Raw genomic sequence first — 14,487 nt, 5'->3', positions numbered from 1 at the left:
GCATGTAGAGTCTACGCTAGGCGCATGGATCTACCATGTGCGTAGTTTGAAACTTCGAGTCTGTAAGGCTATCTAGCATTGGCAAGTTCAGTCATACTAATGACGAATAGTAATTTTGATTTTAATTTTAAGAAACTGCATATCTGTGGAAGAAATATGTAATAAAGGGCAGGGATATTCTGAGAGTGGTGGTTCGATGGGGTAATCAATTCCGCTTGGGGATACAACTGGCTGGTTGGGATCCCGAACGCCGTCATCGACAGTTCATACCCTTAGTACTGTGGTTCCTCGGTCCATGGCCGACCCCTGAATTGACATCTCTGCTGGCCCCATGACGAATCTAGGCGGCAGTGAGGGGCACCCGGTGTTAATGGGAGTCACCTCTGAGGTTTCTGCCGGCCCAGGTCGTACGGTGAGAACTAGCACTGGCCGTCGGTGGCTCTGACCACTTAGAGCACGTCTGGAAGTGTCGCCTCCCCGTCGAAGGGCAGTGGTACATCTCCGGCACCAGTATAGTTATGGATGCACCTCACAAGCTATCTTCTTTTGGCCTTAGGGGTCCCAGAGATGCGGTAGACTTGGTTAAGCAACTTGTGCTTTCTTAGGATGGGGATTCCTCAGAGTCGACCATAGGTTAGCCTAATGGTTGAAGGGTGAGAGGTGGGGGAAGAGTGGCAGTGATGCTGGGATGGGTCGTTACAGCATCTCATTGTAACTCATCCTCAAACACCTCCAAGCTGCGACTGAGGTGTGACAGCTATTTCAAACGACTGCAGTAACGTCACTCACCTCGACTAAGTCATGCCCTTGAGTAGGAAGAAATTAAAATAAAATGAAGGTTAGGAATTTGGCGCTTGACGGTGATGCCCATAACGATATATGCAACGTTTGGGCGTGGGACACTCGGCTACAAGTGGTAAACCGATGTCTATGCCATTGGACATGGCAGTCTACATGAATGTTATCCAAGATGGCGGTTGAATCCTAAATCCTACGCCTGATGTTGAATTCTTTTTTTTTCATCTACTTTTTATAGGATATATTCTAATTTCACAATGTATTTATAACATATTAGAAAATGCACACTGTAATGTGTCGCGCTGATTAAGAATACTTTGAACTGAACGATAGGCAAACAGTTGTGTCTTTTTACTCTCCCTCTCTCTCTCTCTTTCAAAACGCAGTGGAAATGTTTGCGCCCGCTGACACACTGCAGTACTAGCGCCAACTGTAGACCGCACACAATTTTTTTTATCACATTCACGAAATTACTCCCACATAATGCAATATACCGAGAGCTAACTTGTTACACATAAAAAATACCTGCCCCTACAAAAAGGTTTGGAATTTGTGTGGATACATAATTACTAGATACCTGTAAAATTCGCGGATCATTTCGCGATAGGATAGAGTCCAAATATTTTTGACATTATTTTGCTTCAGTGATTGGGCCACAGTTTATCTGAAGGACTCTGGGCCAATGAAAAATTTTAACAGAAGAATTAGCGAATAACGATCATTCCAGTCAACAGGTGTTACGAGACGGTAACCAATCAGCATATGTAATTTGCACGAGTGCATAGAGGATCATGGAGTCTATCCTTTAGATATTTCAAATCGCGAATTTTACAAGGTCTCTAATAATTATGCTTAAAAAAAAGGTCGAAATTTTCCAGTTGGTTGTATTTTTAAATCTTTATTTCTGACTTTCTGAAGACATCACATAACACGCATCCGTGCGCGGAACGCGCGCGGACCTAGATCCTTTGTCCCACGCACGATGTCGGTCCTGGATCCTCCCTAGTAACGGTACGGGTAGCGGGGGTAGTAGGGGTAGCCGTACCCGGACCCGCCGGAAGCTGCAGCTGCGGCAGCTGCCGCCGCGGCGCTGGAGCCGTACCCCGGGCCGTACGGGTTGAAGCCCCCGTAGCCGGAGGACGACGCAGCCGCCGCCGCAGCCGCCGCCGCCGCTGATTGGTCCATGCCGGGGTAGGAGGAGTACGGCATGGAGATGGCTGAGCAGGCCGCGACGAGGACCACGAGGGCGAGTACCACCTTGACAAACACAAACAAATATCTGCACTACCGCACGGGGAAAAAAAAAACCTTTCTCTGTACTTTTACACAAAAATTCCTTTGGAAACCAGTTGCCAAGAAATAGTTTGTAATGCCACAATAATATTCATGTTTATTTTGAAAACACATGAAACTGTCAATAATTTTACTAAAAATTTTATTGTATTTCACTGTGAAAGATTTTAACATGTGATATCTTGATGTAGCTATACAGTTAATAATAATAACAAAACAACAGCGTGGCCTTCTATGCTCATTGTATAACTTTGTACAACAAAAACATGACTATGGTTATTTTTACGTAATTTTGAGAGAACAATATGTATTCCTTACGAAAATTGGTGCATAATTTTATAATTGAGGTTTCACACGCATAATAATTTTTTTTTAACCAAAGAAAAAATATAATCGTATATTTAATAAATACACTTTATTTCGTTTTATTTTGCTTATGAACGTGAAAAGATGAAAAGCTATTCAGGGAACGGTTTAACAAATAAATTTTATATATTGTAGGTAATAGAACAACTCAAAGCATTAATACCTGTGTAAAAATCTGAACCCAGTATTACTGCGAATACTTTTTTTGTAGTGATATAGTTGATTTCATGTAAGTGTACAAATGTACAAATATCTGTAATTCTACATGAATATTTAAATTTCATTTGCAAAAATATAAAACATTACAGCACGGAGAAGGTCAACGAACACCGTGTTTATTTCAGATGTGAAACTTTTTTACCACCGGTAGAGTGAGTCATCCAGAAAAGAAGCGTAACGAAAAAAAAATTACAGGGCTCAGAGTGTTGCGGAAAGTGCAAAGAACAGGAAGAAAATAGAGTACTCACAGGATTGCTTTTTTTTACTTATAGAAAATATTCCTTTGTAAACTGTTGACAGGAAATTGTTTGCTATCTACTACACGAAAAATATTGTAAATTTTGCACAACACATTTTTACGATTATTTTTGCACATATGTAATACTTTTCTGGAAACCATTCGAACATTTCTTGCAGCGCTTACGAAAATTGACACGTAATAATTTAAATTTTGATTAATGTTTTGTTGAAGCATAAATTTTTTAAACAATGGTACATATAATCAAATATTAAACAATTATTTTTTAAATCGGTTTATTTCGCTTATTCATGTGCACAAGAAATACTGGAAAAAATATTCAGGGAACGTTTTACAAATACTGGGAAAACACAAAGCATAAATTAAAGATTCCGAACCCAGTATATGTTAGCTCGAACACATTTTTCTAGCAATAGATTTTCTGTCTTTTAATGAACAAAGTTACAATTATTGGTAAATTTTTCTTGATTATTTCAGTAACATCTACAAAATAATTTTACAGTGTGTTTGCTTTGCTATTTGCTGCCATGTTAATCTTCCATGACAGCACCGAGCAACAGGGAGCGTGTGGCCTTGTGACTGTGGATACGTGAATTCCACATTACTCATATCATTCTGAAGTCTCTAAATATTAATAGAAACGATTTTTTGACGTGACAACGTCTAATAAATTGTTGAACCCCGGCTGCATGCACGAAAAATTGTCCCGTAACGCACATTGTCCCGTTACGCTGTGTCCCGTTACGCTCATTGTACGCTTGCGCCGCATCTATCTCTCTTCCACTCGATTGGAACAACCATCCATTTGCCTTTTTTGAGGCACATTAAACTTGAAACACTCCCATTCGTTTCCTACTTTTCCTATCATCGTCCTATCCTTAACAGAATAACACAGATTGGAAGAAGTTAAATAGCAAACATGTATAAAGGTTATAGTTAAAATAATCTCTTCGTTAAAGTAATAAATATATTTGAATTAATGAGTGCAAATAAAAGTAAATTTATCAATTAAATTGTAGATTTCATTTCACTCCTTCTTTGTATCTATACAAAATAGTGATAATTCAATAAAAATGATTCAATTATATTCATAAAAGTATGCAATCATTTCATCAATGTTTTGTAATGACGTTGTCACGTTAAACTATCGTCCTTAAACCAACTTTACAGAAAACCATTTTTTTCCTTAATTCCACACTGTACCCCCATTTGGAGCGCGGTTCGAGAGTGGCTCTCCGTACTGCTCGTCTCGTACTGCGCACCTCTGACTCAGCACACCGCCTCGCACTACTCACTCGTATGCCGCACACAGCACAGTCGGAATGCACCAGTCTCCTCACACGAGGCCCGTCTCTCGTCGACCACTATCGCTCGCCAAGGGATCGCGCACCTTCTTCACTTCACTGCTCCCATCGCTCCCTGTTTCACTAGTCTTTTGATCGAAACTTTCCACACGGCCAGATTTAAATAAAAAAAAATTGGTTGTCTTTAAAGTCGGTTTACGGACGATAGTTTAACGTGACAACGTCATTACAAAACATTGATGAAATGATTGCATGGTTTTATGAATAAAATTGAATCATTTTTATTGAATTATCACTATTTTGTATAAATACAAAGAAGGACTGAAATGAAATCTACAATTTAATTGATAAATTTACTTTTATTTGCACTCATTAATTCAAATATGTTTATTACTTTAACGAAGAGATTATTTTAACTATAACTTTTTATACATGTTTGCTATTTAAATTCTTCCAGTATGTGTTATTCTGTTAAGAATAGAACGATGATAGGAAAAGTAGGAAACGAGTGGGAGTGTTTCAAGTTTAATGTGCCTCGAAAAAGTCAAATCGATGGTTGTTCCAATCGAGTGGAAGAGAGATAGATGCGGCGCAAGCGTACAATGAGCGTAACGGGACACAGCGCAACGGGACACATGTGCGTAACGGGACACTTTTTCGTGCGTGCAGCCGGCGGTCATTGATTTATTAGACGTTGTCACTTCAAAATAGATATCCCTATGTATATTGGGCTGCATTTATTTTTAGTCTTTTTTTTTATCTAATATTCTTGTAAACTATCTGACATAGACGTCTCCAAACGAGGAAAAAAATATGTAGGCATGGTGATGGAGTAGGAAACTAGGCATAAAAGTATAATTGCCGCCTTAAAAGGAAACTAGTTAAGTATAACAGTGATCGACAATTGTCGCCTGTAACTAGGTTTTTTTTTTTTTTCAGGCTGCGAGAATTTTTTTGGATCAATATAATTTGGATGCCAATGCCTGAAGAATTGTAAATTTCATGTTATTTTCAGGTTAACGTATTTTGTTCATTGTTATTGCTCCATTTTACTATTTATTCGGATTGCGTATGTGGATTGATAATATGTTTGAAAGTATTTTATTATAGATTTAATTTATTTCCTTTTTAAAAACTAAATGTTTAAGGAATTAACTAAAAGTAATTTGGCAGTATTTACTCCAGCTATTAACAGTTTGCCCTCGCAGGTAATCTCTGCAACTCTACATACAGTATTACTTAATAAATTATATTTCGAATACTTCGAAATAAAGGATGAATATTTGATAAATTATTTTCACATGTACAAGCTGGAGCGTTAGAAAACATATAACTATAGTTTGTTTCAGTGTCAATCTCAGATTACACAACTCTATGTTTTTCCGGAATAAAGAACATAATTATATGATACCTATGATTACAGACCGGAAAAATTCGCGAATTCATTTCGGGATAGGCTAAAATACAAATAGTTATACCTCAGTGCTGCCTCTGCTATTGGCTCACAACTCACCTGGATGACTCTGGGCCAATGAGAAAAACCCGACCAAAGCTTTATCGAATCACAGGCTGCTACGTTGGGACGCCTCACAAGACAGCAGCCAATGAGTGAGTGGCATTTGACCGAGCGTACGTATAACTATGGAGTTCATCCTACAGGTCATTGAACCCACGTATTTTTCCGGTCCCAACCTATAATCACTCACCTTGAAAGCCATGTTACACGAAGCGGAGAAACAGGTAGTCGTCTGAAGGCGTGAAGAGATCGTGTGTGAGAATCGCTCAGCGCGCAAGTGGTTTTATAGTCGGGTCAGCACCGACGACGAGTTTGCGAGGGTTGAAGAAGCTTGGGTGAAGGGGGGGGGGGGGATAAGAAAAAAAAGAAAGGAGGGTGAAGAGTTGCAGGGTGACAATTTGTTATCAGAACGTGGGCGAAGTGGGCAGCCGTGCCTCGACCGCCGAAAACAACTGAAAGGCGAGACACCCCCCCCCCCCCTCACACAGTGGGCGTCAGCCGTTTCTTTGCTGCGCTTCGCTTCAGAGAGTGCAAACAAAATAATCTCGACGTCCATTTTTTTAAAGGTTTAAATTTAATTCATAAGCGTACGTGGATTACCATGCCCGTTGGGGCGTCCATTAAAATTACTACGCTCTTTTTTTATTTTCACGATGTTCATTGCTTTAATCTCTCCATTGTTCGCAAATTTGGAAACCAAAATGAAAGTGCATTTCTTGCACGAAACCAAGTTTTATTGCGCGAACATGTTATTGTCAATACATTTCAAAAAAACTTTTAAAATTCTGATCGATAATATTTCGTCGGTAACAGCTGATATCTCTTTAAGACTAAGGTAATCAAAACCACGCTTAGGACTGCAGTGATATTAACTGTATTTATTTTCATAATTAAAGATAAAAATTGAACAATAAAAATTACGCGAAAAAGCGATAGCTCGACTTGGTGGGAGAAAGCGTAAAGGCGAAAGGCTGCATAGATGTTTCTGGAAGGATCTTTGAAACTATTTGGAAGGTTTACAAAAATGGCTGACATCATTCAAAATGTTCTTTCCAAGTATCCTTAAGGTTGCCCCCAGAACCGCATATTATCCGCCATTCTACTGTTAAGTACTTGTGACCTTGCGTATTGTAGATTATGAATTTAAAGATTTTGTATATTCATTACCAGTAACGAATATCAAAACTTTCTTGATTAGCCTCGAAGATACAAATTATTTATTTTTTTAATCACGGTCCCAAATTTTAAAAATGATTTTTTGGTAGATGCTGAATTATAATAATAAATAAATATTAAATTTAATGGCAACGATTTATGAATGTTTATAAAATTTTTAAGCTTTTTTTCTAAAGTGATGGTATAAAATGGCTACAACTAATGGAAAAAAGGAAGTAACAATAACATATTAGCAAAACTTCTCGACCCCGGAGAAACCCCCGGAATGGCCACCGCATGGGGAGCCCTAGCAAAGAAACGGGCTCCCCATTTGGAAGCCACCCTGCCTAGGTTTTTTTTTTTTTCCACACACCGTCTCTTTGGGAGCCTGACTTGATGCAAGGAATTGTATTCCTACCAGAAAAATGCCGCCATTTGGCTGAGACAATCCGCCTTGGAGGAGCCGGGGCGCGAACCCGGGTCCTCCAAGTCACAAGGCAGCCGCTCTACCCCACAGCCAGAGGGTAGAGCGGCTACCTGCAGTCTTATTAACACTGACAAGATGTTATTGGCACGCTTTGCCTTTCACACGTTCTTACTTTTGGCAGTTGATTTGGGAAGAGATCATGGACGTATGTACGGTATTTGTAGACCAAATGTAAATATGTACATAACACAATAATGATAGTTAAGCTGTTAAAAAAGTACAAAATTCTGAAGATGGAATTAAGTCAATAAAAAAAAAATAACTAAACGTAAACTATTTGCACGTATATAACATTAAATTACGTGCTTATATATTAATATGTTTCTATACTAATAGTGTCCTGCAGTTGTACGCTATATCATGTTCTGTGCAAAATTAAGTATTATCTTTTGTGCTCTGTTAAAACAAGACAAGCAGTTTAATTTTGCGTTCTGTAGCAGGAGAATCACTTCAAGAAAACTGCTTTTTAAAACATTGCAAATTTTATATTCAAAAAAAGGTTTTACATGTCGGAAGACTTGATTTTTTTTAAATTTTGGAATAATTTATTATTTGGTATGTAAAATATCACGTAACTTCCACACAGTGACTGACGTCCAACTAGTACCACTTTATGTAGTTTTGATACACTGAATGGTAATCTGTCACATACAACATTACAATTTTTTTTTACCTGTTTACTATTGTCATTCTTTGGTGGGGATTGGATCACGCCTTCGACTAATATAATATAACGATTTAAGTGAACACGTACAGTTGAAAAGTAACGTGCTTGAAAGTATTCATTGACATAGATTTTCATGAAAATCGCTAAAAAAAAAAATAGAGTGAAAATAAAACAGTGCCATATAACATAATTGCAGAAATTTTTTGCAATAGCTATAATTTGGGTTAAATTATTATTTAATAACAATGCTTACGAGGACAGACAAATTAATTCCCACATGTTATTTGGATTGGAAAAAAATTAGACCTTTATGTTTTTACTAATAAGCGCACTTAATTAAAACTTATCTGTAAGCTACGATTTCTACGCTGACCTCCAAATTGATTTTGTCAGAGAACTCCGAAATCTCTGCTTTCACCTATTTCACGTTTCCCGACAATGCCTGGCATCAAGCTGAACGCAAGTCTCTAGTGGTCGCAGCTGCTCGATTATTTCTCAAGATGTATAATTATTTTATTATTGTACAGGTAGATAGATAATTGCAAACTTGACGCAAGTCCTCGATGTTGATCGTCTTTAGTGCTACATGTTCCTTGTCACGAGAGAACTTGCATGAATTTAAACACGAATTTATTATAATCAGCATGGCGTCGAATATATTATGTAGGCTAAATATTTTTTTTCTTGTATCCCTACAATGGTCATATAGATAGGTCTGGCCACTACCAACCTTTGCCTTGGCGCGTATTGTCCGCTTAGAGAAGCTCGCGGCGGCCTGCGAACTAACGGCGCTAGTAGTAGTAGTAGTAGTAGTAGTAGTAGTAGTAGTAGTAGTAGTAGTAGTAGTAGTATCAGTGGTAGTTGAAGAACCTATCTTTAAAATTGTGTTAAATTGGAGTTTCGTTATGTAATATATTATTCCTAAATCAGTCTCAATTTTTGAAATTATATCTCACATTACTATTTTGGACGTGGATACGGCTTTAAAATTGCTTCCATAGTGGGAGGCAATTAAAAAAAAACGAATGATAACAAAATCGGCGGGGGGGGGGGGGGTAGAGTTTGGTGTTGCAGCTACATATCTATCATCTCCGTCCAAAATTTAATTACACAACTGGATAGCTAAAGGATCAAAGAATTCGTTACGCTAAGTGAGGACTGTGACGCATCGCGCGCGGTGGAGGGGGAAGCGCCGCCATTTTGAGGTCATTTTGCTGCGTTTCGAGATTTCCATTTAGTATAACTTTTGACTCGGAGAAGCTACGACGTTCGTTTGAGTTTCAATCGTCAGCTCTCGTCAAAATCTATCGATTGCTTATATAAAACATTAGCATACAATAGTTACAGTGAATATATATGGTGTTAAAATAAAAAAATATAGTATTTATATTTTTTTTTGTAGAAAATATTACCTGATACGTACACGTAATCACGTACAACACACGGCCGTGCCCATGACACAGGCACACCCAATTTTTTTCATTCGTTTGGGTGCTTGGTAAATGCCTAATCTGTACCAATGAGAGAGGATGCCTCGCTCTTGTACATATAGCGCCTGAGTGTAATAAACGTTACAGCTTAAAACCATCAAGTTTTTTCTGTTACATTCTTATAACTCTGCAATTAAAATCATCAAGATACTAATGACCAATAATTTTATGAAATTTTAAGAGATTAAAAAACATTTAATCTTTTCTGTGAAATAATGATTTAGTTATAGCTAGGGACAGGAAAAATTCGCGGGTTCAATGACCTCCACGATGAACTCTATAGTTCTACGTACACTCGGTCAAATGTCACCCACTCATTGGCTGCTGTCTTGTGAGACGTCCCAACGTAGCAGCCTGTGATTCGATACAGCTTCGGTCTGGGTGTTTCTCATTGGCCCAGAGTCATAAAGGTGAGTTGTGAGCCAATAGCAGAGGAAGCACTGAGGTATAAATATTTGTATTTTAGCCTATCGTGAAATGAATTCGCGAAATTTTCCGGTATCTAGTTATAGCAGTAACTAAATATGGTGGATGGTGGCTGAATCTATTGCCTTTAAGAGCAGCCTAGAAGCGTATTAATACGACCACTCAGGAAGTCACATCACAGATCAGATATTATGTTGTAACAATATTTCTTGACATAGTTTATAGAGGTGTGTATATTTCGTTACATTTCCTGGTATGCGAGTATGTCTGTATTTAAGAAACGTTTAAAATTGTAAATGACTTAATATCTTATTCTGATGATCTTGAAAACTACAACTAAATTTCAAATACTCATAAATTTTACAAAGTTTTTTACTTTATAAATAGAAGGTTGGTGTTGGTTTAAAATTAATATGGAATAATTAATGATGAATAAGTGTTAATAATGACTTCCTTAAGCCATGTATATTTCATACCAACCTTCTTATGGAAGCCATGGATGATTAGGACTAATTATAAGTAAATTTCACAGATTTAGAGCAGTTTAAATTAAATATAATATATATTGTGTTTGTGTGTAGGTTCATTGGCACAATAGCCGCATTCTCATTGGTCCAGTAAAGATCTGACAATTACTTTTCTACAACCAAATGCAGTATTAAATCTAATTGTAACTAACAGTAACACAGTATGGCCAAGTTTAACAAACTATTGTTTCCCTAAAAATACAGGTGTCATTACGTATACCAGTTCGCTTTAAACCAATTTCCTATTATTCCTCTATTAAAAAATCAATTTAAGTAAATGAGACGAATGCATTCTGAATTTAAAAAAAATATTTATATTTCTTCCATTCCGTACAAAGGTGACTTTAGTGGAGTCTCTTGTACGCCCCTTTTTTGACTATTGTGATTTGGTGTATGCCAATTTAACATTAAATCAGGCATCAAAGTTGCAAAGTATCCAATTAACATGTTTACGGTTGATTTTGAACTTGAAGTATCGTGATCATCTATCTGTCAGAATATTGCGACCAGCTTGGTTGGTTACGACTTCAAGAAAGACGGATTTTAAATAGTTTAACAATTGTCTACAAAATTTGGAAAAAATTGCATCCCAGAATATTTGTGCGACTGGTCTCGTTAAGTGGTACCCACAGTTTGTATGCACACTCGAATTTGGACCTTAAACATTCCCGCCCACAAGACGCGATATTAATCCCAATACTTCACTGTTTCTTCAGCACGTGACTGGAACAGGCTCACTGCAGATTTGTAAGGCTCAGAAACACCCCTGAAGTTTAAACATAAGGTTGCGAAACACACTGTTCATTGTCACCGATTCCACAACCACAGCCGGCTGTATCCCTGTTTTAAGTTCATTTAATCTTGAATTTATTAACTTTTGTTTGTTTATGTTCTTTGTTAGAGCAAAATGTCTGGATTTCAGTTTTTGAGCTATTAGTTTATATAATTTTAGTATTATAAGTAGAGACATGCAAAATTCGCGGATTCATTTCGCGATAGGCTAGCATCAAAACAACTATACCTTCGTACCGCTTCTGCGATTGGCCCACATTTTATCCGGGGAACTGTGAGCCAATGGGAAACACTAAACCAAGAAAGTGCCGAATTACGGACAGCCTAGTTGAGACGTCTCACGCGTCAGTAGTCAATGAACAGGTGTCATTTCCGCGAGTATTTAAAGGACTGTGGAGTCTGTCCTAGAGGTCAATGAATCCACGAATTTTGCAGGCCTCTAATTTAAAGTTTATGAGGAATGATTTTTTAGTGTAGTTGCATAATACTTTGTTAAGTGTAAGATAATGCTTAAAACCTTAACTTCGCCATTAAGTCAATAAATAAATAATTTTAAGCATTCTTAGTTTGTAAGGTTCCACTTCCAATTTGCTGTCAGATGAAAAGATGAAATAAATAAATAAATAAAAACCTTCAATACTTTGTTTTGCACAGCAATGGATACGCAGATACGCGTGGCTGCTAGGGTCTAAAATTCACAAGGTCTCCATTTGAAAAATTTAAAAATCAATCTTCAGTTTATTTGCAGAAGATTCATATTAAAAATTTACTCGGTTCACTATTTGATAAAGGAATAGTATTTTTTTATTACGTCGTGGTTTTTCAGGTCAGTTTACTGCATGGCCTATTGCCACTCGACGTGTTTGTCCAGCGAAGATTGCCGATCTCTACATACAAATAAATAATTATATAGTTACAAATGGAGAAAAAGATAAGAAAATGACAGCCCAATCTTTTAACTAGATTTATATTTCTTTGCTAATATTTACTATATCAATTAAATTACAACACTTAAAATGTTTGCTTACAAAGTTTTCAATATTTCGTCAAATTCTCATTTTACTCTCCCCACGGGAACACGGTTCGACGTTTCTACCGCGCACCTCCGTCCCAACCACGGTCATACAGACAGGTCTGGCAACTTCATATCCTTTGCCTTGGTGTGTCTCGTCCGCTTAGTGAAGCTCGCGGCGGCCTGCGAACTAATGGTGCTAGTAGTAGTTGAACCCAGACTTAACACTGTGTTAAACGGGAGTTTCGTATAAAATATGATATTGTTCCTAATTCCGTCTCAATTTTTGAAATTATTTTTCACATTGCCTTTTTTTCATTCGTTTGGGTGTTTGGTAAATATGCCTGATCTGTACCAATGAGAGAGAATGCGCCTGGGTGTGATGAAGGTCACAGCTGAAATCCGTCAAGTTTTTAGTTTTTACACCTACCTAAAGACCCGGTTGTCAGAAAAAAATGGCAAGCTGCAAATACCAGGAAAATTAAAAATTGAAATCTTAGATTAAAAAGAATAACTGGGTTAAAAACCACATTAAAAATTAAAATATAAAGCAAACGAAAATTCTTTATTTAAAATACGCAATTAACATTTCAAACATGCTATATTATGGGAAATCCCAATTTGTTTGGCTTTCGCACTCTCAAAACCCTCAACACTCCAATTTTTAACTGACAATAGCGACAAAGTTACAAGTTATTTCTATACAATCCCAAATTAATTAATAGTCTTAAACTGTAACCGAAGTTAAAATTTTTTTTTAAAAATATGAAACTCACATTTAACACAATGCTAATGATGGGTTCCACTACTGCTAGCGCTGTTAGTTCTCAGGCCACCACGAGCTTCACTAAGCGGACGGAGAATGATGTTAAGTTGCCGGACCTGCCTCTATAACCGTGGTCCCAACACACTGTCTCGCACTACTCACTCGACTTCGCACTCAAAACACAGTCCCGGACGGTTCGCCACCCCCACCCCTCCAGTACCACCTATCTTCGCAAACGAAGCACGTCGCTCGCTGGTCCGCTGTCGCTAACCAAAGGGTCACTCGCCCTCTTCTCTTCACTTGCAGTTCCGGCGGTATGTTTACATACCTGCCAAGTCCTTGCCTGGAAAGTTCTCGTAGCTCTCCGAAGTGTTGCGTCATTAGAATTCCCGACTTAAAACTCGAAGCTTCGAGAAAATTGGCGTTCATGTTATGCCACTTCACGCAGCAGAATGTGCTATTCAGGGAACGGTTAACAAATAAACTCAACTAACGTAGCTACTGGGATAACACAAAGCATATATGCTAATCACTAATTTTTTAAATCAATGAAGGTATTTTTAAATGTCGTTCATGTTGATATAACATGCATGTATGTTTAACATTGATATTCTCTCTCTTTTTTTCAAGTAGGTGTTAAATATAGAGAAGAACGAGAATACTAAGTGATGTCACAGCTGACATTATTTGTCTTAACATTGAAGTTTGTAAGCTCATAGTTCAAAAGAACAGCAAGAGGAATTAAAGAAAAATGAATCAATCATTTTATATTTTTTTAAAATAATATTGTTGACAGTTTATTTCTCAAAGCCATGGTAACCATTCTGTACTGCGCAGCGTCATTATAACTATTTTTTTATTCACTCTACGGCAAGGATATATCCCGTTATGAACCGAAATACCCACTTTTTTAAATTTAATATATATATTTTTTTTGTAATTCAGCCTCTTTCATGGAGAAGAATAGTTCATGGAGCCAATACAATAGAATAACAATAACGATTACGTAACTCATAATTTGTTTTGGAAAATTATTTTGGCGAATTAGTTACAATTATTTTATTACTATACAGTTCCTTGCTTTGTGTTTCATTTTATTTCCACCTCGCCCCTCGCCCTGAATAAGCTGCAGGAAAGTAGATAAGTGTCACCTGTCATGCCTAATGGGTGGTCATGTTCATATATGAACCATCCAATTGTGATGCCTATGCCAGAAAATGGAATAATCTGTATACATAACTTTATAAATCATAGTTTTGTGTTGCGGGAACAATCTGAAATTAAAATTTGATACACACAAACCACACTTATGGTTTTTGTCCATACAGTCAAATATTTTTCTCGGTTTTAATAAATGGGTCGGGTTTAGAGAAATGCCATCAGGATTAAAAGAAAAAAAAAGGAGTAAGA

General features: G+C 37.3%; 1 protein-coding gene across 1 annotated transcript; it reads right to left on the bottom strand.

Moving 5' to 3' along the window:
* Window positions 1–1,668: 1,668 nt before the first annotated feature.
* Window positions 1,669–6,037, bottom strand: LOC134531976 (spidroin-2-like). The gene is made up of 2 exons (XM_063368078.1): window positions 5,946–6,037; window positions 1,669–2,055 (listed from the first exon to the last, which is right to left on the bottom strand). Exons 1-2 carry the CDS (start codon window positions 5,955–5,957, stop codon window positions 1,801–1,803), a joined length of 267 nt encoding a protein of 88 aa, XP_063224148.1. The 5' UTR covers window positions 5,958–6,037; the 3' UTR covers window positions 1,669–1,800.
* Window positions 6,038–14,487: the final 8,450 nt, after the last annotated feature.

Source organism: Bacillus rossius, chromosome 5, assembly GCF_032445375.1.
Source record: "Bacillus rossius redtenbacheri isolate Brsri chromosome 5, Brsri_v3, whole genome shotgun sequence".
Lineage (NCBI taxonomy): Eukaryota > Metazoa > Arthropoda > Insecta > Phasmatodea > Bacillidae > Bacillus > Bacillus rossius.
Note: the sequence above shows the minus strand (reverse complement) of the source record. Positions and strands in the feature narration are given on the sequence as shown.